The 26,834-nt window shown below is 32.3% G+C and overlaps 3 protein-coding genes across 11 annotated transcripts; all 3 read left to right on the forward strand.

Moving 5' to 3' along the window:
- Positions 1–286: 286 nt before the first annotated feature.
- Positions 287–18,074, forward strand: LOC126688958 (major allergen Pru ar 1-like). 9 transcript variants are annotated; one of them, XM_050383911.1, is made up of 3 exons: positions 287–573; positions 859–1,047; positions 17,707–18,074. In XM_050383911.1, the coding sequence occupies exons 1-3, from the start codon at positions 390–392 to the stop codon at positions 17,814–17,816; spliced, it is 483 nt and encodes a 160-aa protein (XP_050239868.1). In that variant the 5' UTR covers positions 287–389; the 3' UTR covers positions 17,817–18,074. The 9 variants fall into 9 exon arrangements, with proteins under 9 accessions (XP_050239868.1, XP_050239869.1, XP_050239870.1 ...); XM_050383912.1 differs by lacking the exon at positions 17,707–18,074 and adding an exon at positions 7,913–8,337; XM_050383913.1 differs by lacking the exon at positions 17,707–18,074 and adding an exon at positions 12,815–13,196 and having other exon boundaries at positions 288–573.
- On the forward strand, positions 3,644–4,735 carry LOC126688965 (major allergen Pru ar 1-like). The gene is made up of 2 exons (XM_050383923.1): positions 3,644–3,925; positions 4,225–4,735. Exons 1-2 carry the CDS (start codon positions 3,742–3,744, stop codon positions 4,521–4,523), a joined length of 483 nt encoding a protein of 160 aa, XP_050239880.1. The 5' UTR covers positions 3,644–3,741; the 3' UTR covers positions 4,524–4,735.
- A 2,003-nt stretch (positions 18,075–20,077) lies between the features above and the next one.
- LOC126690248 (F-box/kelch-repeat protein At3g06240-like) lies at positions 20,078–21,358 on the forward strand. Its single transcript, XM_050385370.1, has one exon. The coding sequence runs from the start codon at positions 20,078–20,080 to the stop codon at positions 21,356–21,358; it is 1,281 nt and encodes a 426-aa protein (XP_050241327.1).
- Positions 21,359–26,834: the final 5,476 nt, after the last annotated feature.

Below are 26,834 nucleotides of genomic sequence, written 5' to 3' on the forward strand. Positions count from 1 at the left end.
TTCCTAATTATGTTCTCTTCACATGTTTATAAGAGCTTTTTTTTGTTTATAGCTAGGAAATAATTTAGGATAGTACAGCATTCAGTTGGGTTATTTTATTGAACAATTTCCAAAGGTGCTTTCTTTGACTAACCACAAATGCTTTTCTTAAAAAATTGTAATCCAATTGTTATAGTGGGGACATCTAAAAAGGAGTATTTGAAAACTCCTAAAATTCTTTGATCTAGATGGTCATATATACTCCCATACATGCAAGCAAACCTTCAGTCTATAAATACCATCCTCTAGTTCCCAACTTCTCACATCTAACAAGCTCAAAAACTAGTACCGTCATCAATCCTGATTATTCTTTCTACACCTTTGTTCACTTCCAAATTCTTTACTTCATCATGGGTGTTTTCACTTACGAAGCCGAAACCACCACCGTTATCCCATCAGCTAGGCTATTCAAGGCCTTTGTCCTTGATGCTGACAACCTCATCCCAAAGATTGCACCACAAGCCATTAAGAGTGCTGAAATCATTGAAGGAAATGGAGGGCCAGGAACTATCAAGAAGGTTAACTTTGGCGAAGGTAAGTTTATGATAAATTATCACTTGTCCAAAAGTTTATGTGGATTAGTAATGATGGATTATAATTACTTAACTCTTATTTTAATAATTTCAATTTCTAATGTCTAAGGTGATACTTGTTTATCATTTTAATTTTAGAAGTATTTATTATATTTATTGGTTCCTATATATTTTTCAAAAACAACTAAATTAGAATGCTACTTATCTTTGTCACTTTCATGGCATGATACAAAAGAAGTAACAAGTGTTTTTTTTTTTTTTTTTTTTTTTTTTGTTATATATGCAGGCAGCCAATTCAACTATGTAAAGCACAGGATTGATGAGATTGACAATGCAAACTTCACATATGGCTATAGCTTGATTGAAGGTGATGCTTTAACTGACAAACTCGAGAAAATCTCATACGAGATTAAGCTAGTGGCATCCCCAGATGGGGGATCCATCTTGAAGAGCACCAGCAAGTACCACACCAAAGGTGATCATGAGATTAAGGAAGAGCAAATCAAGGCTGGTAAAGAGAAGGCTGCGGGACTTTTCAAGGCTGTTGAAGGCTACCTTTTGGCAAATCCTGATGCCTACAACTAAAGCATGTTTTCATTTTTGAGTGTTGCCTATATCTTTGAGTTAAAGTGAATTTTTTAATATCCAGCCAATATGGCCTTGGACTTGCTAATATATAATAATACGATTTCTGGAGTTGTTATTGTCTTTCTTTTGATGTTCTAGTTTGGAAAAGTGAAATGTCAATGTTGTATCACATTGAATACATAAAATAGAAGTCATCTCAAAATCTTGATGTTACTTGCAAACAGGCTTTTTCATTAGAGTAAATGCATAGTAGCATTATAAAGGGGATTCAAGAGAGTAGGTTATGCCATTGAATTATAAGATTCTTGACAATCTTGTACTCTTGTACTATTAGAAATTAAATGGATTCCGCTTGTTAAGTGTTATCTTTTAATGACCAAAATTACCTTATAGAAATTTCATATATAATATAAAAAAATCCAATTAAGGCTAAAATTGTCGCATAATAAATTAACAAATCCTCAAATTTTGCACATGATCTCCAACAGATTTTTAACTTATCTAAATTAATTTTCATTTTTTTTTTGACACAAACGAGGGTATCTAGACTTTTTCAAGTATCGAACATTATCCTCTCGGGTATATACAATCCCCCATCCTATACGCACCATATTATTACAAAGAGAAATCTCTTGAGTGGCCCCAAGATGTGGGAAAAGGTTTCTAATCAAAGATCGTATGGATATTATAAGGTCTTAGAAACTACTTAGCCAACCTCTTGGAGTTTTCTTTCTCACATAGTTAGTGATCTACATCTTTACACAATATTTAATCAATTTCAACATTAACTTCATGTTAATTTCAACAAATTCAATAATGCATGCATTATTGCCAAACTTGAAACTTTTCCGATTCATTTTTAAAGATATTTTTAATGTGTGAAGAAGTTAATTTAAATGAATTTGAATTAAAAATATTAGGATCTTTTATTTCAACTTTCAAGTTAAAAAACTAGCATTAAATTCATGCTCATAGGCTTATAGAAATTACCAAAAAAAAAAAAAAAAAAAAAACTAATTTTTTGAGTGCAGGGGCATGGGATGATGGAACCCTTTGATTCATTGAGGCGATCAAGTCACCTAAATATAGACCTTTGGTAAAGGTTTCAAGGTTTATTTATTAATATTTTTTTGTTGTTGAGGTTTTGAGACCTTTTAGGGAAATTTTAGATGAAAAAGTTCACTATGGTCAAATTTCTTACCATAAGCATTTAGTAAATTAAAAACTAGAAGAATGTGACACCGGAATGTCTCAAATTCCAGCAAGTCCAATTTGATGCTATCCAACAAACTATCATTCCGTATTATATTCCAGCCATCTAATATTCCCATATCGGATCAGGTTGGATTTCCTCTTACAAATTTGGTATCAGAATGCCCCCCCAAAAGTAGAAGGATGGAGAAATTCTTTTATTTGCTTCTCGTTAAGCCAACATTTTAGTTTGAAATTTTGACTCAAGCAACATAACTAGAATTTTCTTAACAGAGTAACCAATGTCGTTACCAAATAGTTTTCTTAAGTAGAGTGTTAGATCTGTAGAGACGATCTCAGCCGCCTTAATAGGTTTCAATGCAATATTATTGCACATTAGTTGAAAGGTCATAACTTTGCAGTTTTCACTATATTGTCTATCAGACATGAAGTTTTCTATAATCAAATCTACATTTTCAAGATCTACATGTAGAAAAGCTTTAAATAATGATTCACAAAGTGATTCAAGGAGAAAATTGTAGGTCAAAATATTAATGATGCTTTAAGTCTTAAATTTGTGTTCCTCTATGTAAGGGTTAAATACAATCATCCACTCTACACGATAGAAGTAAGTGCAATACGTACCATAAATTTCAAAATTTTGCATTTAGATACATAATTTATGTAAATGGTTTGATTAATGAGTGCTCTTAGTCCATTTGTTAATGAATTAGTTTAGGAAAATTTTAATATCACTTTTATAAAAAATATAAAAAGCTGTAAAATAAATCAATTACTTTTATCCTTTTCCACTAAAAAGTTTCTAATATTTTTCAAACTAATATCCTTAGGACATTCATTAGCTTTTTCCTTCATTTTTATTTTTAATGTCCATCTAACAGCTAAGAAGGGTAAAAATTATCAATTTAGTGGATAACTATCTACCTCAAAACTATGATAGATCTGGTAGACAATATTCATAACACTTCCAGAAGGTGTTATCCAAATAGTCTTGTAAGGCAACACTAAGAAGTGAAAACCAAAGAGAATGCAAGAGAAATTGGTAGGCTATGATGGTCGGTGGTTGCCATTATTGAATGAAAGTTTAGGTTTTGATATCTGAAAGTAAGTTAATTACTTAAAGGTTCTTTGTCTGACTAAATGACAAATTATTTTCTTAAAAAATTATGATTCTCTATTGACAGTGGGAACATTCAATAAGAAAACCACGTACGTGGTCACATTTTTACAAAAGGTATCATTTATTCTCAGTCTATAAATACCACCCTCTGATACTCAAGCTTGCAAACTACCTAAAGTTCAATAAACTCATCTACTCCTTTCATTCTTCATTTGATCGCTTTCATACTACTCTATCTCTAAGGCCATCATGGGTGTTTTCACTTATGAAACTGAGACCACCTCAGTCATTGCACCTGCTAAACTATTCAAGGCCTTTGTCCTTGATGCTGACAACCTCATCCCAAAGGTTGCACCTCATGCCATTAAGAGTGCTGAAATCATTGAAGGAAATGGAGGTCCCGGAACCATCAAGAAGATCACCTTTGGTGAAGGTTAGTTTCTAATCCTGATCTCCAATGTATCATATATTTAGTATTCTAAAAGTTTGGTCTTGTACATTTATTACTGTTTTGATTTGTCCTGTATATATTTATTTCTGTTATTTTCGTTCTTCTAAATTTCAATATTAAGGTACCAAATTATTACTATGATATTTGGCTCTCAAAAATAAGAACTTTACCCCCAAAGTAATAAAACGGATCAGATACAATTGCTATTATTTTTTGGCTCTCATAGCAACATATGTAGATATTGTATAGAAGTAACAAAGTGTTTTCTCTAAAATTTTCAGGTAGCCAATTCAAGTATGTGAAGCACAGAATTGATGAGGTTGACCACGTAAACTTCACATACGGCTACAGCGTGATTGAGGGTGATGCTTTGAGTGAAGTACTCGAGAAAATCTCATATGAGATCAAGATTATTTTAAGTCCTAATGGAGGATCCATCTTGAAGAGCACCAGCAAGTACCACACAAATGGTGATCATGAGATCAAGGAAGAGCAAGTTAAGGCTGGCAAAGAAAAGGCTGCGGGACTTTTCAAGGCTATTGAGAACTACCTCTCAGCACACCCTGATGCCTACAACTAAAGTTGTGTTCTGTATTTGTCCCCTCAATCATGTAGCTTTCATGTTTTATTTTTAGCAAATACTGCCTTTGGGCTTGCTAATAAAGGACTTCGCTGTTATAAATTGTGATTCTTGTGATGTTCTAGCTGGAACAGTTAAGAGTGAATGTCTTTTTACCCTTTGAATACATAAATGTAATGAAATCATCTTGAAATCAAAGTATTGCTTGCAAATGATGGGTAAATGACTGTTTTTTTTTTTGTTTATTGTTTTCCCTTTCAACAACTGGGTGTGAATTTTAGACTTTAGTGGGATTTGTATTTTATAATGGCCAAAGCCTTGTTGGAGTGTACAAACATTACAACGTTCGGAAGGACTAACCACATTATGCTATACTCCAAAAGAATTAATTAGGTTGTAATTAGGATTTTTTGTAATCATTACTATAATCAATATCTACCTAATATTTTCTCCTCCAAAAAAAAAAAAAAAAAAAAAAAAATCTACCTAATATATAAACATTTGATGTGATCAACACGCCCATGAAACACACTTATTTAACCCAATCTAATATTTAATCCATTTGGGGTATCAGGTTAACTTATATTTTTAAGAAAAAACGATTTGTAAAATTAAAAAAAAAAAAAAAAAGCATTTGAATAAACACTATGCTTCACCGTTGTCCAAAAATTACCTTTAGTTTAAAATTTTGCAAAAACCGCTTTTTGATATGATATACCAGGTGCTTCAATATATATATATATATATATATTCTTTTTGGGCAAAGGAAGTTTTCTTTGTAACTTATAAATAATTTTTAAACTCATTGAGGTGCTACTCTGGTGGCTATTATTAGATTACAACACGTACACCTTGACATGGGACCATCGTTGGCGCTTGGGGAAAAGGTGAATTTAAGTGCACTATTCACAAATTGATGTTTAAACATGTTGTGAATTTAGGCATGTGGCTAGAGTTTTTCTTGCTATGCGGCAAATAACAATGTCATCAACGGTGTGTGCGCTTTTGGAGTGCGGTAAATGACAATGTCATCAAGGATGCATGCATTAGGAGCTGGGATAAGTGTTGCATTGCATCGCATAGGAAAACCCAAAAAAGCTATAAGGAAAGGGTGAAGCAAAACTCCCTTTTATTATGTTTATTAGTTGTGTTAGGGGGGGGGGGGGGGGGGTGGACTTGTTACTAAAGTGTTGTTTAATTTCCATATGACTTGTTACTAAAGTGTTGTTTAATTTCCACATATGGTTTGTTGCTTTTGTAGCTTTTCTTAGTGACTGCAAATTAAAAAAAAAAAGAAAAAGAAAAGAATAAAAAGAAGAAGAAGAAGCTGGTTCTCCAATCATTTCTTCTTCGGCTGCTTCTTATTATATATGTATAATTAAAGAATCTTTTTAGGTTTGAAGATTTATGAAGTCATAGAAGAGAAAAATATAAAAATAAGACCTGTATTTGAATAAATAGAAGATTTATTAATTGGACAGGCCTTTTCTGGCTAGTGGCAGTCAGTAGCCATCATTGAATCAAAATTTTATTTTTCTTATAAAAGAAAATTTTATTTTCAAGTGTTGGAGAATTGCACGTTATTGTACGAAACTGTATTCAAATCTTCTCTCTTACTTTTCATATGTCACTTTATATTTCACTTATAAAAGCTTACCGTATATCAGTCTATTTCATTAAATTTTATTATAATGATTTTTTCTATTTTAACTATCTAAAATAAAAAGAAAAAGCCCAACACCTCCTGCCACCACCATTACTCCGCCACTGCACCAGCCACCGACACCATCAATATCATCGGACATGTCACGGACAACCACTGTTGCCTGGGTTAATTCGGTAAATTGGTTTTTCTTTGTTGTTAGGATTTTATGATTTTTGCTTGGGTTTGAAAGATGGGTTTCGGCAGGGGTCCGGTGGGTTGTTTTTGATTATCAATACTAAAAGCTAGTTTTTTCAAGAAAGACACTGGCTCCCCTGTTTGTTCTTTGCAGTAACTCCATTCCAGTACTTAAGGATGGAGGAATGGAGTTGTTTAGGTTAAGGCATGAAAATGAAAATGGTCTGGGTGGAAGTTTTATAAGCACTATTTCCTGAAGTCTCATTCGCTGGCATAACTCAGATACCTCCTAGTCTTTATTCTAGATTCTAGATTTTAGATTTGGTGGATTTGGCGTTTGAGCGGGCCACGAGATGTGGATTTATAAACTTTATAATAGTAAAAACCAAACACTGATAAACTAGAAATCAGATCTAAGAATGAAAGGAATCAAACTCTCAATAAAACAAAAAATTGAATAAAAGGAGCGGCGAATCAGAAAGTCGTCCCTGAAAAAAGTGAAGTAGAGGAAATTCTCATTGCATTAATTATCAGGCGCAGAAAGTAGTACGCCTAAAGTTGAAGTAAATTTTTTTTTATCCCTCATTTTATAATTTACTTGTATGGTCAATAGTTAATCAAAAAACTTGTATGGTCAATATTAACAACTGTACAGCATTTGGAATCAACTGGGTTATTTACTTATTTTATCAAACAATTTTTAAGGGTGCTTTCTTTGACTAAACTACAAATCCTTTTCCTAGATAATTTTGTCCTGTTGTCATAGTGGGAACATCCAAAAAGAGTGTTTGAAAACTCAAAAAATTCTTCAATCTAGAAGGGTAGACTAGACTCCCATACATTCAAGCTAACCTTGAGCCTCAGTCTATAAATACCATCCTCAAGTTCTTAACTTCTCACATCTAGCAAGCTCAAACTAGTACGACTAATCCTCATTATTCGTCCTTTGTTTACTTCCAAACTCTTTTAGGTCATCATGGGTGTTTTCACTTACGAAGCCGAGACCACCACTGGTATTTCACCCGCTAGGCTATTCAAGGCCTTTATTCTTGATGCTGACAACCTCATCCCAAAGATTGCACCACAGGCCATTAAAAGTGCTGAAATCATTGAAGGAAGTGGAGGACCAGGAACCATCAAGAAGATTACCTTTGGCGAAGGCTAGTTCCTATAATAATCTCTTAAGATAATATTAATTTGTTTAGCATCTTAGAAGTGCTAGTCTTATTGTTGAGAAAATTTTACTATGGAGTTGCTATATATACTTTTACAACTACCAACAATATAATACTTGTATATTTTTCGCTTTGATAGCATCATATGATAGTAGAAGTAACACATATTTTTATATATTTTGCAGGTAGTCAATTCAACTATGTGAAGCACAGGATTGATGAGATTGACGATGTAAACTTCACATATAGCTACAGCTTGATTGAAGGTGATGCTTTGACTGACATAATTGAGAAAATCTCATATGAGATCAAGCTAGTGGCATCACCTGATGGAGGATCCATCTTGAAGAGCACCAGCAAATACCATACCAAAGGTGACCACGAGATCAAGGAAGAGCAAATCAAAGCTGGAAAAGAAAAGGCTGCAGGACTTTTCAAGGCTGTTGAAGGCTACCTCTTGGCAAATCCTGATGCCTATAACTAAAGCTTGTTTTCATTCTTGAGTGTTCCCTGTCATGAGTCATGACTTCATGAGTTAAAGTCCGCTTTATTTTTATTTATTTTTTCTTTTTTATAATATCCAGCAAATATGGTTTTGGGGTTGCAATTAAAAATAATACTGTTTTTGGTGTTGTAATCGTGTACTTGGAAGAGTGAAAAATCAACGCTGTATTTTTTTTTTTTTTTTTTTTGAGAAATAATGATGTATCGTTTTGAATACATATAATGGAAGTCATTTGGAAAATCATAACGGTGCTTGCAAAATATATAACATGTTTTTTGAAAATTGTTGGTAGTATTATCGACGTTGCAATTATTATTATTATTATTATTTTTTTTTTTTTATGAAATGCAATTATTATTATTTAAGCTTATATGTCATTTGTCTTCCAATTTGGCCAAACAAACATGAGCATTCACATCAGTGCTTCTAAAATCTTGTATAATAGAAAAAGACACAACTTTTACACATTTTGTCTCAAAATTGCTCCACATCAGTGCTTCTAAAATTATGTATAATCTTGTATATTTATCCACTAGCTACAGTAATCGTGCATATATACACGTTTACTGTAGTATGTATATATAATATTTTAATAATTTTTGCTTCGCTTCTTTTTTTTTCTTCTCTCTTCTCCATTTGCAAAACTAACCCTCCATCGTCATGTTCTTTCTTCCCCTGATACACACACTCCCACAGACACAAAATCAGAAATCAACTACAAATATCAAAAATCAACCACAAAATCAACAACAAAATTAACCACTAGAACAAAATCGTTGGATTGGTGATCGGTGATTGTGGATCGTGGATTGGAGAGGCGATTTGGATCGGTGATTTGGATCGGTGTTAATGGAGATTGGTGATGGGTTGACGGAGATTGGTGTTGATGGAGATCGGTTTTAATGGAGATCGGTGTTGATGGAGTGCTTGTGATGGGTTGACGGAGATCGATGTTGATGGAGATCAGTTTTGTGGGTTGACGGAGATTGGTGTTGATGCCCTTGTGATGGTGCTTCTGGGTTGACGGAGATCGGTGGACTGGAGAAGCGTTGTGGTGCTTGTGATGGCTGTGGTGTTGATGGAGTTCTTGCTCTGGTGCTTCTGGGTTTTGAATGTGCGAGAAAGAAGAAGAAAGAAGAGGAAGAAAAGAAAGAGAAAATGGCAAAGATAAGGAAAAAGAAAGAAGAAGAAAGAAAAGGAAGTATTGGAAAAAGAAATGGGTAGGTAAAATAATATTAAAAAAAGAATATAAAAATATTATTTATATCAAATATAGTGTATAATAGATGGACTGATGTGGGTGTTTTATAAAATTGATTGCGTAAAATAGAAAAAGTAGATTTTTGGTGTAAAATAGACAAAATCTTTTGCATCCACTGATGTGGTTGCTCATAGGTAAGATAATTTGATAAAATCAATAGTAAATCGTGCTAGGGATAGCAGTGCTTTTCAGAATATATTTTTTATATATATATATATATATATATATATTTATATTATTGTACATTTTAGCAATACACATTGGGAGTTGGGACTTGGGAGCATGGTCAAAATCATTTGGAAAACCATGTCATTTAAAAGGAAATGGTTGAATTCTAGCTTGGACCCACGCGTAATTAACTAAATAGCAGATATATTGATGGATTTCATGTATATAATGGATTCTACGCACAAGCAAATATCAACCCCGGTTATGGGCTCACCAAATCGGAAGTAATAAATATGATAAACAATAAAATGAATTCGTGGTCAAGGTGAGAAAAAAGGTTTCCTCCATCTGAAATGAATCAATTTATGAATTATATTAAATATTATAAATCTAAAAATATATCTACTATCTTAATATTTAAAATTTTTAAATGATGTGACACTTTACACATTATTATTTTTTGAGTAAACAATAATACTTATTAGAATACACATGAAAATTGTAATATTAGTATTTAAAACCGGGTTTATAATACATTATATAATCAGAGTACAACTACAATAGGGCTTAACTACACTTTATACATTATTAGATTCAAGGGATGAAATATGAATCATGAAAATTCATCATGGTTGTCCACTTTAATGGAGAACCTTGTGTCATTAGTAGACCATCAAGGAAAAAGATGCAATCGTTCAAGTACATTCAACACATTAATGATGACCATTACTTATCGACCTTAGACTCCAATCAAGACAGAAACCGTTACACATTGGGAAATGACCACCTACAATTATGTATATGAAGACATTTATGAGCACAAAAGCTACCCAAGCTGCCTATGAAAGGGGTAATCTGTCCATTTGCTAAGGTATGAGAAAAATACTACAAAATAATATCTGCATACATTATATATAGATGAAGACTAACTTAAGTATGGGAGGCTTTCCGTCGGGCACATCCTGGTGGTTTTTTTGATCAACTTACTTTTTCTTGTAGAATTTTATAGAATTCTAAAAGACATTCTAGAGCTCCAGATTTTGATGAGTAACCCAATGGGTGATTTTTTGGCATCAACAAAATAAATACACATTGACATAGAACCACCATGGGTACTTGGTGAAAAAGTGGATTTGAGTGTACTAATCACAAGTTAACGCTTAAGCATATGGTGGTTTTGGGCGTGTTGCTAGAATTTTTTCTTGTTATTTTGGGCTTTAATGTTGACACTACAAGTTGTTGAGTATGAACATGTGTCAATATGTTGTACTACAACTTCAATTGAAATCTCCCCCAACAATTCATGTCATAGTAGATGGTGGTCTTTCTGTCCAGCTCTACACTATTTCCCTTTGCTCGCCCTCCCTCTCCCCTCATTCCAAAGGACCATAAATGACAATGTCATAAAAAATGCATGCATTAGGAGTTAGGATAAGTGCTGCATCGCATAGGTAAAGTTTAAAATGGAAAAAATAAATAATATATATGGTAAATTGTAATTTCTTTTTGAGAGATAATTACAACATGCTGCTAATCTTACAGCTCGAACTCTTTCTACCCTAAACCCCCAAGCACTTTGTACATGGGGAGGTGCCAATTCAACTCTAAGGCCTTTGGCATATGGTAAATTGTAATTGGTAGAACATAAAGTAGAATACAAAAAATAGTACAGAGGATTTGTATTCTTTTTAATTTTTAATACATCTTATGATATTTGGACACTGAGTTCAAACCCCATTAGCCCCCTTTCCCCAATTTGCCTAGGGGGAAAAAACTTGTTACTAAGTGTTGTTTAATTTCCGCATATGGTTTGTTGCTTTTGTAGCTTTTCTAAGCATTTGGAAATTAAAATTATATATAATATATATGAAAAAATATTTTCATTAGGTGGCTCTCTAATCATTCGTTAAAAAAAAATATATATATATATATATATATTGGGCTCTCTAATAATTTCTTCTTCGGCTTCTTCTTTTTTTATATATGTATTATTAAAGAATCTTTTTAGGTCTGAAAATTTGTGAAGTCATAGAAGCGAAAAAAATAAAAATAAAACCTGTATTTGAATAAATAGAAGATTTATTGGACCGGCCTTTTTTTTGCTAGCGGCAGTCCGCAGCCATCGTTGAATCAAATTTTATTCTCAAGTGTAGGAGAATTGCACAGTGGTGTACGGTACTAGTCAAGCTTTTTAACAAAATGTGTATATTCCCTTTAAAAAAGAAAAAAGTATCTAATTGTTTTATGTGACAAACATATGCATTAGTACTTTTACATGTAAACACCGAACATGATAATACATGGATCTAAATCTATAATAACAAAGGGCGATTTCACTCATTGCATTAATTATTTAGCGCAGAAAGTAGTACTCCTAAAGTTGTGGTAGAAAAAGTTTTGATCCCTCACTTTATAATTTGCTTGTAAGGTCAACATTAACGACTGTACAGCACTTGGAATCAATTGGGTTATTTACTTATTTTATCAAACAATTTTTGAGGGTGCTTTCTTTGACCAACTACAAATTCTTTTCCTAGATAATTTTGTCCTGTTGTCATAGTGGGAACATCCAAAAAGAGTGTTTGAAAACTCAAAAAATTCTTCAATCTAGAAGGGTAGACTCCCATACATGCAAGCTAACCTTGAGCCTCGATCAATCTATAAATACCATCCTCCAGTTCTTAACTTCTCACATCTAGCAAGCTCAGACTAGTACGACTAATCCTCATTATTCTTCCTTTGTTTACTTCCAAACTCTTTTAGGTCATCATGGGTGTTTTCACTTACGAAGCCGAGACCACCACTGGTATTTCACCAGCTAGGCTATTCAAGGCCTTTATTCTTGATGCTGACAACCTCATCCCAAAGATTGCACCACAGGCCATTAAGAGTGCTGAAATCATTGAAGGAAATGGAGGACCAGGAACCATCAAGAAGATTACCTTTGGCGAAGGCTAGTTCCTATAATAATCTCTTAAGATAATATTAATTTGTTTAGCATCTTAGAAGTGCTAGTCTTATTGTTGAGAAAATTTTACTATGGAGTTGCTATATATACTTTTACAACTACCAACAATATAATACTTGTATATTTTTCGCTTTGATAGCATCATATGATAGTAGAAGTAACACATATTTTTATATATTTTGCAGGTAGTCAATTCAACTATGTGAAGCACAGGATTGATGAGATTGACGATGTAAACTTCACATATAGCTACAGCTTGATTGAAGGTGATGCTTTGACTGACATAATTGAGAAAATCTCATATGAGATCAAGCTAGTGGCATCACCTGATGGAGGATCCATCTTGAAGAGCACCAGCAAGTACCATACCAAAGGTGACCACGAGATCAAGGAAGAGCAAATCAAAGCTGGAAAAGAAAAGGCTGCAGGACTTTTCAAGGCTGTTGAAGGCTACCTCTTGGCAAATCCTGATGCCTATAACTAAAGCTTGTTTTCATTCTTGAGTGTTCCCTGTCATGAGTCATGACTTCATGAGTTAAAGTCCGCTTTATTTTTATTTATTTTTTCTTTTTTATGATATCCAGCAAATATGGTTTTGGGGTTGCAATTAAAAATAATACTGTTTTTGGTGTTGTAATCGTGTACTTGGAAGAGTGAAAAGTCAACGCTGTATTTTTTTTTTTAGAAATAATTATGTATCATTTTGAATACATATAATGGAAGTCATTGGAAAATCATAACGGTGCTTGCAAAATATATGACATGTTTTTTGAAAATTGTTGGTAGTATTATCGACGTTGCAATTATTATTATTATTTTTATGAAATGCAATTATTATTATTTAAGCTTATATGTCATTTGTCTTCCAATTTGGCCAAACGAACATGTTAAAACATTCACATCAGCGCTTCTAAAATCTTGTATAATAGAAAAAGACACAACTTTTACACATTTTGTCTCAAAATTGCTCTACATCAGTGCTTCTAAAATTATGTATAATCTTGTATATTTATCCACTAGTTACAGTAATCGTGCATATATACACGGTTACTGTAGTATGTGTATATAATAATTTAATAATTTCTGCTTCGCTTTTTTTTTTTTTTTTTCTCTCTTCTCCATCTGCAAAACTAACCCTCCATCGTCATGTTCTTTCTTCCCCTGATACACACACTCCCACAGACACAAAATCAGAAATCAACTACAAACATCAAAAATCAACCACAAAATCAACAACAAAATTAACCACTAGAACAAAATCTTTGGATTGGTGATCGGTGATTGTGGATCGTGGATTGGAGAGGCGATTTGGATCAGTGATGTGGATCGGTGTTGATGGAGATTGGTGATGGGTTGATGTGGATCGGTGATGGGTTGATGGAGATTGGTGTTGATGGAGATCGGTTTTAATGGAGATCGGTGTTGATGGAGTGCTTGTGATGGGTTGACGGAGATCGATGTTGATGGAGATCAGTTTTGTGGGTTGACGGAGATTGGTGTTGATGGAGTGCATGTGATGGTGCTTTTGGGTTGACGGAGATCGGTGGATTGGAGAAGCGTTGTGGTGCTTGTGATGGCTGTGGTGTTGATGGAGTTCTTGCTCTGGTGCTTCTGGGTTTTGAATGTGAGAGAAAGAAGAAGAAAGAAGAGGAAGAAAAGAAAGAGGAAACGGCAAAGATAAGGAAAAAGAAAGAAGAAGAAAGAAAATGAAGTATTGGAAAAAGAAACGGGTAGGTAAAATAATATTAAAAAAAGAATATAAAAATATTATTTATATCAAATATAGTGTATAATAGATGGACTGATGTAGGTGTTTTGTAAAATTGATTATGTAAAATTGAAAAAGTAGATTTTTGGTGTAAAATAGACAGAATCTTTTGCATCCACTGATGTGGACCATGTGGTTGCTCTAGGTAAGATAATTTGATAAAATCAATAGTAAATCGTGCTAGGAGTAGCAGTGCTTTTCAAAATATATCTTTTATATATATATATATATATATATATATATTTATTTATATTATTGTACATTTTAGCAATACACATTGGGAGTTGGGACTTGGGAGCATGGTCAAAATCATTTGGAAAACCATGTCATTTAAAAGGAAATGGTTGAATTCTAGTTTGGACCCACGCGTAATTAACTAAATAGCAGATATATTGATGGATTTCATGTATATAATGGATTCTACGCACAAGCAAATATCAACCCCGGTTATGGGCTCACCAAATCGGAAGTAATAAATATGATAAACAATAAAATGAATTCGTGGTCAAGGTGAGAAAAAAGGTTTCCTCCATCTGAAATGAATCAATTTATGATTTATATTAAATATTATAAATCTAAAAATGTATCTACTATCTTAATATTTAAAATTTTTAAATGATGTGACACTTTACACATTATTATTTTTTGAGTAAACAATAATACTTATTAGAATACACATGAAAATTATAATATTAGTATTTTAAACCGGGTTTATAATACATTATATAATCAGAGTACAACTATAATAAGGTCTAACTACACTTTATACATTATTAGATTCAAGGGATGAAATATGAATCATGAAAATTCATCATGGTCGTCCACTTTAATGGAGAACCTTGTGTCATTAGTAGACCATCAAGGAAAAAGATGCAATCGTTCAAGCACATTCAACTCATTAATGATGACCATTACTTAGCGACCTTAGACTCCAATCAAGACAGAAACCATTACACACCGGGAAATGACCACCTACAATTATGTATATGAAGACATTTATGAAAGGGGCAATCTGTCCATTTGCTAAGGTATGAAAAAAATACTACAAAATAATATCTGCATACATTATACATAGATGAAGACTAACTTAAGTATCGGAGGCTTTCCGTCGGGCACATCCTGGTGGTTTTTTTGATCAACTTACTTTTTCTTGCAGAATTTATAGAATTCTAAAAGACATTCTAGAGCTCCAGATTTTGATGAGTAACCCAATTGGTGATTTTTTGGCATCAACAAAATAAATACACATTGACATAGAACCACCATGGGTACTTGGTGAAAAAGTGGATTTGAGTGTACTAATCACAAGTTAACGCTTAAGCATATTGTGGTTTCGGGCGTGTTGCTAGAATTTTTTCTTGTTATTTTGGGCTTTAAGGTTGACACTACAAGTTGTTGAGTATGAACATGTGCCAATATGTTGTACTACAACTTCAATTGAAATCTCCCCCAACAATTCATATCATAGTAGATGGTGGTCTTTCTGTCCAACTCTACACTATTTCCCTTTGCTCGCCCTCCCTCTCCCCTCATTCCAAAGGACCATAAATGACAATGTCATAAAAAATGCATGCATTAGGAGTTAGGATAAGTGCTGCATTGCATAGGCAAAGTTTAAAATGGAAAAAAAAAAATATATATATATATATATATATATATGGTAAATTGTAAATTTTTTTTAGAGATAATTACAACATGCTGTTAATTCTACAGCTCGAACCCTTTCCACCCTAAACCCCCAAGCACTTTGTACATGGGGAGGTGCCAATTCAGCTACAAGGTCTTTGGCATATGGTAAATTGTAATTGGTAGAACATAAAGTAGAATACAAAAAATAGTACAGAGAATTTGTATTCTTTTTAATTTTTAATACATCTTATGATATTTGGACACTGAGTTCAAACCCCATTAGCCCCCTTTCCCCAATTTGCCTAGGGGGAAAAAACTTGTTACTTAAGTGTTGTTTAATTTCCGCATATGGTTTGTTGCTTTTGTAGCTTTTCTAAGCATTTGGAAATTAAAATTATATATATGAAAAAATATTTTTTTTTAATTAGGTGGCTCTCTAATCATTCGTTAAAAAAAAAAATATATGTATTGGGCTCTCTAATAATTTCTTCTTCGGCTTCTTCTTTTTTATATATGTATTATTAAAGAATCTTTTTAGGTCTGAAAATTTGTGAAGTCATAGAAGCGAAAAAAATAAAAATAAAACCTGTATTTGAATAAATAGAAGATTTATTGGACCGGCCTTTTTTTGCTAGCGGCAGTCCGCAGCCATCGTTGAATCAAATTTTATTCTCAAGTGTAGGAGAATTGCACAGTGGTGTACGGTACTAGTCAAGCTTTTTAACAAAATGGGTATATTCCCTTTAAAAAAAAAAAAAAAGTATCTAATTGTTTTAGGTGACAAACATATGCATTAGTACTTTTACATGTAAACATCGAACATGATAATACATGGATCTAAATCTATAATAACAAAGGGCGATTTCACTCATTGCATTAATTATTTAGCGCAGAAAGTAGTACTCCTAAAGTTGTGGTAGAAAAAGTTTTGATCCCTCACTTTATAATTTACTTGTAAGGTCAACATTAACGACTGTACAGCATTTGGAATCAATTGGGTTATTTACTTATTTTATCAAACAATTTTTGAGGGTGCTTTTTTTGACCAACTACAAATTCTTTTCCTAGATAATTTTGTCCTGTTGTCATAGTGGGAACATCCAAAAAGAGTGTTTGAAAACTCAAAAAATTCTTCAATCTAGAAGGGTAGACTACCATAAATGCAAGCTAACCTTGAGCCTCAGTCTATAAATACCATCCTCCAGTTCTTAACTTCTCACATCTAGCAAGCTCAGACTAGTACGACTAATCCTCATTATTCTTCCTTTGTTTACTTCCAAACTCTTTTAGGTCATCATGGGTGTTTTCACTTACGAAGCCGAGACCACCACTGGTATTTCACCAGCTAGGCTATTCAAGGCCTTTATTCTTGATGCTGACAACCTCATCCCAAAGATTGCACCACAGGCCATTAAGAGTGCTGAAATCATTGAAGGAAATGGAGGACCAGGAACCATCAAGAAGATTACCTTTGGCGAAGGCTAGTTCCTATAATAATCTCTTAAGATAATATTAATTTGTTTAGCATCTTAGAAATGCTAGTCTTATTGTTGAGAAAATTTTACTATTGAGTTGCTATATATACTTTTACAACTACCAACAATATAATACTTGTATATTTTTCGCTTTGATAGCATCATATGATAGTAGAAGTAACACATATTTTTATATATTTTGCAGGTAGTCAATTCAACTATGTGAAGCACAGAATTGATGAGATTGACCATGTAAACTTCACATATAGCTACAGCTTGATTGAAGGTGATGCTTTGACTGACATAATTGAGAAAATCTCATATGAGATCAAGCTAGTGGCATCACCTGATGGAGGATCCATCTTGAAGAGCACCAGCAAGTACCATACCAAAGGTGACCACGAGATCAAGGAAGAGCAAATCAAAGCTGGAAAAGAAAAGGCTGCAGGACTTTTCAAGGCTGTTGAAGGCTACCTCTTGGCAAATCCTGATGCCTATAACTAAAGCTTGTTTTCATTCTTGAGTGTTCCCTCTGTCATGACTTCATGAGTTAAAGTTCACTTTATTTTTATTTATTTTTTCTTTTTTAAGATATCCAGCAAATATGGTTTTGGGGTTGCAATTAAAAATAATACTGTTTTTGTTGTTGTAATCGTGTACTTGGAAGAGTGAAATGTCAATGCTGTATCATTTTTTTTTATTGAGAAATAATGCTGTATCATTTTGAATAGATATATAATGGAAGTCATTGGAAAATCATAACGGTGCTTGCAAAAGATTGGTCGTTGGTGCATAAAAAATAACATATTTTTTGAAAATTGTTGGTAGTATTATAGACATTGCAATTATTATTTAAGCTTATATGTCATTTGTCTTCCAACTTGGCCAAACGAACATGTTAGGTAAGATAATTTGATAAAATCAATAGTAAATCGCAGTGCTTTTCAGAATATCTTTTTTTTGTTTGGATAGGAAATTCATGAATATCTTTTATATATATATAATAGTATATTTTAGCAATACACATTGGGAGTTGGGAGCATGGTCTAAATCATTTGGAAAAGCATGTCTTATAAAAGGAAATGGTTGAATTCTAGTTTGGACCCATAGTTAACTAAATAGTAGATATAGTGATGGATTTCATGTATATAATGGATTCTACACAAAAGCAAAATATCAACCCCGGTTATGGGCATACCAAATCGGAACTAATAAATATGAAAAACAATAAAATGAATTTGTGGTTAAGGTGGGAAAAAAATGTTTCCTCCATCTAAAATGAATTTATTTTATGATTTAGATTAAATATTATAAATTTAAAAATGTATATAATATAGCATCATTTCAAATATGACATTTTATTCCTTATTGAATTTAAGAGATGAAATATGAATCATAAAATGTATTCTTTTTATTTTATGTGAGATGGAGAGGATCATGTCTATAAAGGTGGACATTCCACCCCTTTCGTTGAATTTAAATGTTTGGTAGAATGTCTTGAAAAGAAAAGGAAAAAAAAAATCTGATATGGATGCTTCAAAGTTACTATGCTAATTTTTTGAAGAGATTAAGTTGGATACCACATTGGTTCAAACCTTACACCCAATGATTCATTGGTATGTATATTATTAAAGATATAAAGTCCAAATTTTAGTCAATGCCTAAATCTATTATATAAAACAAGACACGATTTTTGTATCGTATGAATACTATTAAATTTTTGCCTTAGAGATATCTAAACCTCAAAGGTTTGAATGTCCGATATCTAAACTAATGTATAAAACTAAAATATTGTTTCTAAGACACGATTTTTGTATAACTATAATTCTATTAAATTTTTGCGTTAAAAATATTCAAACTCTAAAGATTTAATTTGATGTCTGATATCCAAATTGAGATGTAGAATTGAAATTGTTTTCTTAAGACATATTTTCTAAACAACATGAATAAGATTTACAATAGTGGGAGACCATTCAACATTGAGTCATTGACTAAGTCGAGATTTGGCCATGGATGTTAAAATCTGACCATAGGGGTTGACATCTTCCTCACAGTCTCCCTTAGCTACAAACACCTTTCTGTCATTATTGACATGCCAACCGAGAATTTAATGGATCCAACCATTTAAACTCGTAGAGTCACTCAGTTGATAACCTGATGATGATTGGTCAATGGTGGTTTGGGTTAGGCGTGAAAGGTTGAGATTCAACTTCAATCCATTCGAATTCTGATCAACGCTACCCAAAATCATTAAGGTTTCTTATATGAGAAAACCATCCAATAACTAAAATTTGCAAGAGATTTTTTCAAATATATTTCGTCCACATGATGTTAAAAAATCCTTTGTTTAAGACATAAGGGTATCAACCTGTAAAAATAGAAATTTGAGTTTTGGGTATTTTGGATTTTTTGAAAAGGAAATCAAAAGAGGAAATATATATTGATGTGATGAAACAATCTTCTAATTTCGCCCTCACTTTCTGCCAAGTATCTACATTGTTTACTATTTAGCTTTTGATGTCAAAGTTGCTCTAAGTTCTCTTTTTTGTTCGGATTTTTTCTATTATTTCTAAGGATGTGATTTCATTTCTCACAATTTGGGCTCGTTAGGTTGCTCTTTGGGCTTTTTCTACAAAAAGATTGAGATGGGTTGGGTAACTTCTTTGCTATCTTTATAATTATCCTAATTTATTGAAAAAAAAAAAAAAAGAAGAAGCATTCAACCTAATACAATCCACTGATCGTACGCAGTGAATCCACAAGGGATGGCTGCGGCTGCGAAGCCTCAGCCTCAGTTACCCGAAGACATGGTTGAAGAGATCCTCTTGAGACAACCAGTGAAGTCACTCCTTCGATTCAGTTGCGTATCCAAACTATGGCACGCTCTGATTACCAGTCCTAAATTCACCAGAATATTACTCTCTCAAAACCGCATGAACATGGTTGTTTTGACCAACGATTGCATTCCTCAAATCTTTGATTATGAAGCACTATTATATCCTCCTCAAAACAACAACGGTGATGATGATGATGTTGTTTGTGACGAGGGATCTGAATTTGGAGCGATTGATGAAGCACTATTATATCCTCAAAACAACAACCATGTTGTTTATGACGAGTATTCTGAATTTGGAGTTGACGTTGGTTTTCCATTGAGGGGTGCAAATAATGAAGATGTTTACACAAAGTTGTCTTCTTGCAATGGTTTGGTATGTGTTGAATTCTTCAACTGGAAACGAAAAATGACCGAAGTTTTGCTTTGGAACCCATCTACAAGAAGTTACAGGGAAATACCAAGATCAAGACCAACACCTCTTTCCTCTGAGTACTTCTCTTTTGGTTTCGGCTATGATTATTCCACTGATGATTACAAAATATTAAGGCCCTACCGCTTTTATCAGAATACTTTTCAAAAGAGGTTGAAATTCAACTTAACAGCAGATGATTTTCAGATTGAGATGTTTTCACTCAAGACCTTTAGTTGGAGGACTATTCAGGACCAGAACAATATCTGTACCCAGAAATTATCTCCAAGCCCATATAATAATATCAGCCTAAATGGGGCTATTTATTGGATAGTTAAACCTCACAATAAGCCTTCGATCATTTATTTTGATTTAGCGGGGGAAATCTTTCATGAATTGCCATGGCCATGCGCAGAGATTTTTGACTGTCACTATTCAGAGTTGGGGATTTTTGGACAGCATCTATGTCTATCTGTGACTGATGAAATTAACTTATGTGTTGAGCTATGGGTGATGAAGGAGTCTAGCTGGACTAGATTGCTCACCATTCCATATTGGAGGAGTCTTAAATATTGTCCAAGGCCAATATTTTTGTCAAACAGAAACAATATTGGTGAGCTGTTAATGCTAGATAGTAATCCTGATATTTATTTGGGTATGAACTTGACAATGTACAATTTGAAAGAAAACACCCATAGAACAATATTCCGACCCCGTCAACCAAAACAAGCCCCGTATGAGCCTCCAATAATTGCGATAGCTACATATATTGAAAGCCTTTACTCACTCTACCCCACCTGATGTGGAAGTATAAGAAGGCTGTAGCAGACTACAAAGTTATGATAGAAATTTCTTTCCTTTTTTTGTTTTTGGTGTGGTGATTCTAAGAGGTTTTTAATGCATTTGATTTTGATGTTATCCTCTGGTTTGAAGATGACAATCTGTGACTTTTATGCAAGTTATTGAACCGTAGGATTTTCAGTTGTGCAATGTTCTGTGATGTTATCTTCTCATCTAATTTTTTGTCCGATTACTATGCATGTGGTTCAATTTCAGGTAGCATTAATTATGACAATCACTAAGTTGTGTGACATAGTTTGAATTGCTACTATTTATAGTTTCTTTTAGAACTTTTCTGCATGTGGTTCAACTTCTCCGTTTAATTCATTGGCCTAGTGTTGTTTTAGGATCTTGTATTGGAGGAGTGGGGGCATTTTGTTCAGATGCTGCTTCACCTCTTAGTTAGCAACTTGGGCAAGTTGGAAATTCTTGTAAAGTAGGTTAAGGGCATCTTGGATGATAAGAGTGAACTCATATCTCTGTAAATATAAGTTTTTGAATGATAAATCAAGTCTTAATGCTTTGTATAAATTGGCTTTTGAAAGTTCTAAATTCTCGACTTAATTATATAGCTGATTTGGCTGCAATTGTTTTTATGGTACCAAGAGAACATACTTTATTGTGTTCTGTCACAGAGTAGAACAAGTGCCCATAATTTTAGTTGGGCTTGGATGAGCTTTCTAAAATTTGATAGGTTTATTGTAAACTCAACAAACAAAAATATATTGGAATGACATATTACATATATTCTATATATATGCTTCTACATTATACTCTTCCTAAGTTTTTGTCTCATTGCAGTTTCTTTAGCAGCTACTCTAGTGATGCCAAAAGAGTTGAAAGGAGGCAGTAGAAAATTAAACAAGTAATTGATGAGATAAACTGTAAGAGTCCCCAGTGGGACCAAAAATGTAAACAACTCATCATCTTAAGTGGGTAAGAGGGAAGGACCAAAGAATCCTAGTATATACTTATTGAATCATTGTATTTGGCAATGTAAGATTTGTTTGGGATTTAGTTGGAGAGAAAATAATGATAACCTCAAACGATTCAACTTTAAAACCCAACATATTAAAGAGAGGTTAAAACCAAGTTAAGATTTCGAGTCTTTTTCTTTGCAGTGACTTCAAGGTTCAGATTTTTTCCCATTAGGTTGCTTTATTTTTTTAATCTTGAGTACAATGTATTATAGGACATTCAATAAACTCTTATAGATCAGTAGATTTTATTGTAAGTAGGTACCTTGACATAAGTAAGATTCCTTATACTTATAAACTCTATTTCTTGTTAGTAGATTCTTTGGAAGTGGTGGCCTAAATATCACCCGGTGAGGTTTTGCCTATGAGGGTTTTCTCCATTGTGATCATATCATCGTATCAAACTTATTTTCATTTACACTTAATTTATTTTGGTGATATGATTGTGCTTTAACATGATTTGTATGTAATTTGGATAACTAATCAACTTGGTTAATTAATTGGGATCAATTTATAACTTAACAATAATAATACCAATTACTTGGAAGAGTGAAATGTCAATGTTGTATCACTTTGAATACATATAATGAAAGTCATTTGAAAAACATAATGGTGCTTGCAAAGGAATTTTGCATAATTTTTTTTTGGGTCAATTGTTGGTTGTATTATATTATCGACATTACAAGTGTTATTATTATTTAAGCTTTTTTTTAGGGAATATTATTAATTAAGCTAATATGTCATTTTTCGTCCAAATTGGTCAAAAGAACGTACATGCTAGGTAAAAATAATTTGATAAAATCCATAGTAAATACTAAATAGTGGTAGGGGTCTAATAAAGTCTAAACAGTGCTTTTCAGAATCTTATATAATAAATTTTTGCAATACACATTGGGAGCATGGTCCAAGTCATTTGGAAATACATACCAAGTAAAAGGAAATAATTAAAATCTAGTTTGGACCCTTAGTTAACTAAATATCAGATTTATTGATAGATTGACATGTATATAATGGATTCTACACCCAAGCAAAATATCAACCACAGTTATGGTCTGAAGTAATGAATATGAAAAACAATAAAATGAATTTGTGATCAAGGTGAGAAAAAGGGTTTCCCCCATCTAAAATGAATCAATTTACGATTTAAATTAAATATTATAAATCTAAAAATGTATCTACTATCTTAATATTAAATAATTTTAAATGACATGGCATTTTATACATTATTAGATTCAAGAGATGAAATATGAATCATGAAATGAACGCTCTTTATTTTATGTGAGATGGAGAGGATTATGTTTAGTAATGGTGGACACTAAATCCATTTCATTAAATTTAAATGGTTGGTTGAATGACTTAAAAAGAAAAGGAAAAAAAAAAAAAATCTAATTTAGATGTCTTGAAAATTGTTAGTAGTTGGCATATCCTTTAACAAAATGCATTTTACTTATATTTGGGTAGTTTAAGTGGATTCAAGAATACCATAAAGTATGTTGACAAGATTTTACAAGTGATAGTATTGAAAACATGAAGACTATACAAGGAAATAAGTGTGAAAAAGCTGAAAACAGGAATCTCGACACTTGGCTTGATGAAAGCTGCTATTGAGAATTAATGAAATTTGATACCTCTCAATCTATCGAACTTTGCAGAACTAGAATTTTCAAATATGTTTTTAAGCCCATGATGACATGTATTTTCTAGGGTTTCGTTATCTAACTTACTAGATGATATAAATGCATTATTTTATAGCTGTCATCATACACAGTCTCTTATAGGGATTCTATACACTTCTTATGAAGCTGCCGTGTTCTTATGCGTCTTAGGGTTTTGTGACCAAGTTGCTTTCTCTTCTACAAGTGTATAGTGAAGAACTTTGCATTCAACAACAAACTTCAAGTTTCTGGGAGTTAGTCACAAATTGGAGATTTGTGCAGTTGAGGAAGTCTTTACAAAGTCAAGTCCAATTGGGGATTGGTGTAAGGATTCTACTGTATGTAGGTACTTTGGGATAGACCAGGAGGATAAGATTCCTTATACTTGTAATAACTTGATGATTAATTAGTGGATTTTTAGGAGTGGTGACCTGAAATTCTCCTGGTGGAGTTTCTGCCATGTAATTTGACCTAAATAATCAACTTGGGTAATTGAATTAATTAGCTGGGGTCAATCTATAATTGAGGTTTATAAACTAGGGTTAAACATGTTAATTCCTTGCGCTCTCTCTCTCCTTGTCATCTTGCACTTTTTATTATTATTATTATTATTTTCTTATATACTTTTTTTTTTTTTTGAGAAATAAACACACACACAGGGGAGAGGGAAAGTTTTCTTATATATTTGATCATGGTATCAAAGTAATGTTCCACCTTTTTTTATTGTATGGTATTAGAGTCATGTTTTATCTTCGCTAATATATACTGATCTATTAAAACAAAGTAGAGATGTAATTATAATTTTATCAAATTATGTTGACAATTATTATCTTAAAACAATACGTTATAAGTCATCTTTACTAAGAACGGAATGTTTATGGTTCTAATTGATAAAATAGGATTATCTCTAGTGGTGTAGTCTGTCGAGTTAATTTGTTTGAGCTTTGGCTGATAGATTGTTCAGTGTTTGTTGGTGGACTGGTGGGTTCTTCACTGTGAAACCCGATACTTTTTGGTGTGAAACTGCTCGACCGCATCTTCCCCCTTTTCTCTTTGACGGTCACCAGAGTTTGCAGTTGTGGGAGGCCATTTGTTGCCAATTAAGCTGAGATCTTCCTTACCATTTGATATCACCATCTCCTTGGCCTATCTATGCCTTGCTATCATTGTTGACTCACCCATAAAGAATTCGACAAATTCGACTATCAAATTGGTTGACCCTTCGGATTAATAACACAATGATGATCAACTGGCAATGACTTGTTTTCTTCCAACCCAATATGGTCGAGTCGAGTGGCATGTTAATAAAGTTCAATTTGATCCCTTCGATAATTGATCAGCCCTACCTCAAATCCAGGCTTAATTAGTTTATGAGAAAATAATGACTGAAATTTATAAGAGCTTTTTCCACATAATATTCTGCATGAAGGAAAGTAATCTTTTATAACAAGTCTATTGTCACAAATTTCACAATTATTGAGGTGAGAAATTGTTTTTTTTTTTTTTTGTAAGTAAAAAGTTTATGTTAGTGGTATTTGGTAAGCTTAAATAAAAACCAGTAAAAACATGTCAACTCAATTATTATGAAAAACTAATCACAAACTCATGCGATATTTGGGTAAATGAAATATAATTTTATAAGAATATAAAGTAAAATTTGTTAGTTAAATAGTACGTGTGTTATTTAAAATAGTTACTATTTTTATAAGTTTTGTGTAATGGAACATATAATGAATTTTACATTCAACAACAATATACGTAGTGATGTATAAATTTATATGAAAAACTAGTATTATGCCCATGCGATGCACGGGTTAGTAAAAACAACTTATATATAAATTATTATTATTTTTGATAATATAATCAAATTTAATAACAAATAAAATGGTAAAAATATTTTTAAAATTAAGTACATGGAAAATGTATATTATGTAAGTATTTTTTTTTTTGCAAAAAAAGATATTATAAAATATTTTTAAAAAATTATGGCAAGTTTTAAAATTTTAAAAGATCTTAGTATTAAAATTGTAATTTGATTGTGTGTGTGTGTGTGGCACTTAAAAATCTTTCCATTCTAATTATAGATAAATTTCTTGCATATATGGCCAAAAAAAAATCCATAAACTACCCAAAAAAAAAAAAAATCCATAAATTACAAAAAATGTAAGTATTTAGACTACAATATAAATGTAAAATTTTATCTATAAATTACCAATCATAACCACTTTAATGTTTCCATAAGGGAGGAGATAATCTGTATAATCAATTAAGAACACCAAATAAAAAAATAGTATCAATAATTAAGATAAATTGCATTATCTAATTTTTTTTAAAATCATATAATTTAAGCAATAATTTTAATAGAAAAATAGAAACTAAAAAAAAAAAAAAAATGAAGATAGCTCTTCTCACATAAATCTCATAATTTCATATTGTAGATGAGCTCCATCCCAAATAGATTCAGTGATAATATTTTGACCAAAACAAATATTCCATAAATTACAGAAAAAAATATAAGTATCTCGACCTTCTAGAGTATCACAATCAAAATAATTTAAAAATAGATAAATGAAAGTACATAAAGAAAAAGAAAAATTGTATTGCAATGTAAATGTGTAAAAGTTTACATATAAATTACCCATGTCTAACTATTTTGATGTTGTCATTTGTATCTAGCCATCTTGATATTGCTATAAGTGAGGAAATAATCTGCACAATCAATTAAGAACACTAAATCAAAAAAATACATCAATAATTAAGATGAATTGCATTATGTAAAATATTTTTAAAAAAGCATAGAATTTA

The sequence above is a fragment of the Quercus robur genome, chromosome 6 (assembly GCF_932294415.1).
Source record: "Quercus robur chromosome 6, dhQueRobu3.1, whole genome shotgun sequence".
Taxonomy (NCBI): domain Eukaryota; kingdom Viridiplantae; phylum Streptophyta; class Magnoliopsida; order Fagales; family Fagaceae; genus Quercus; species Quercus robur.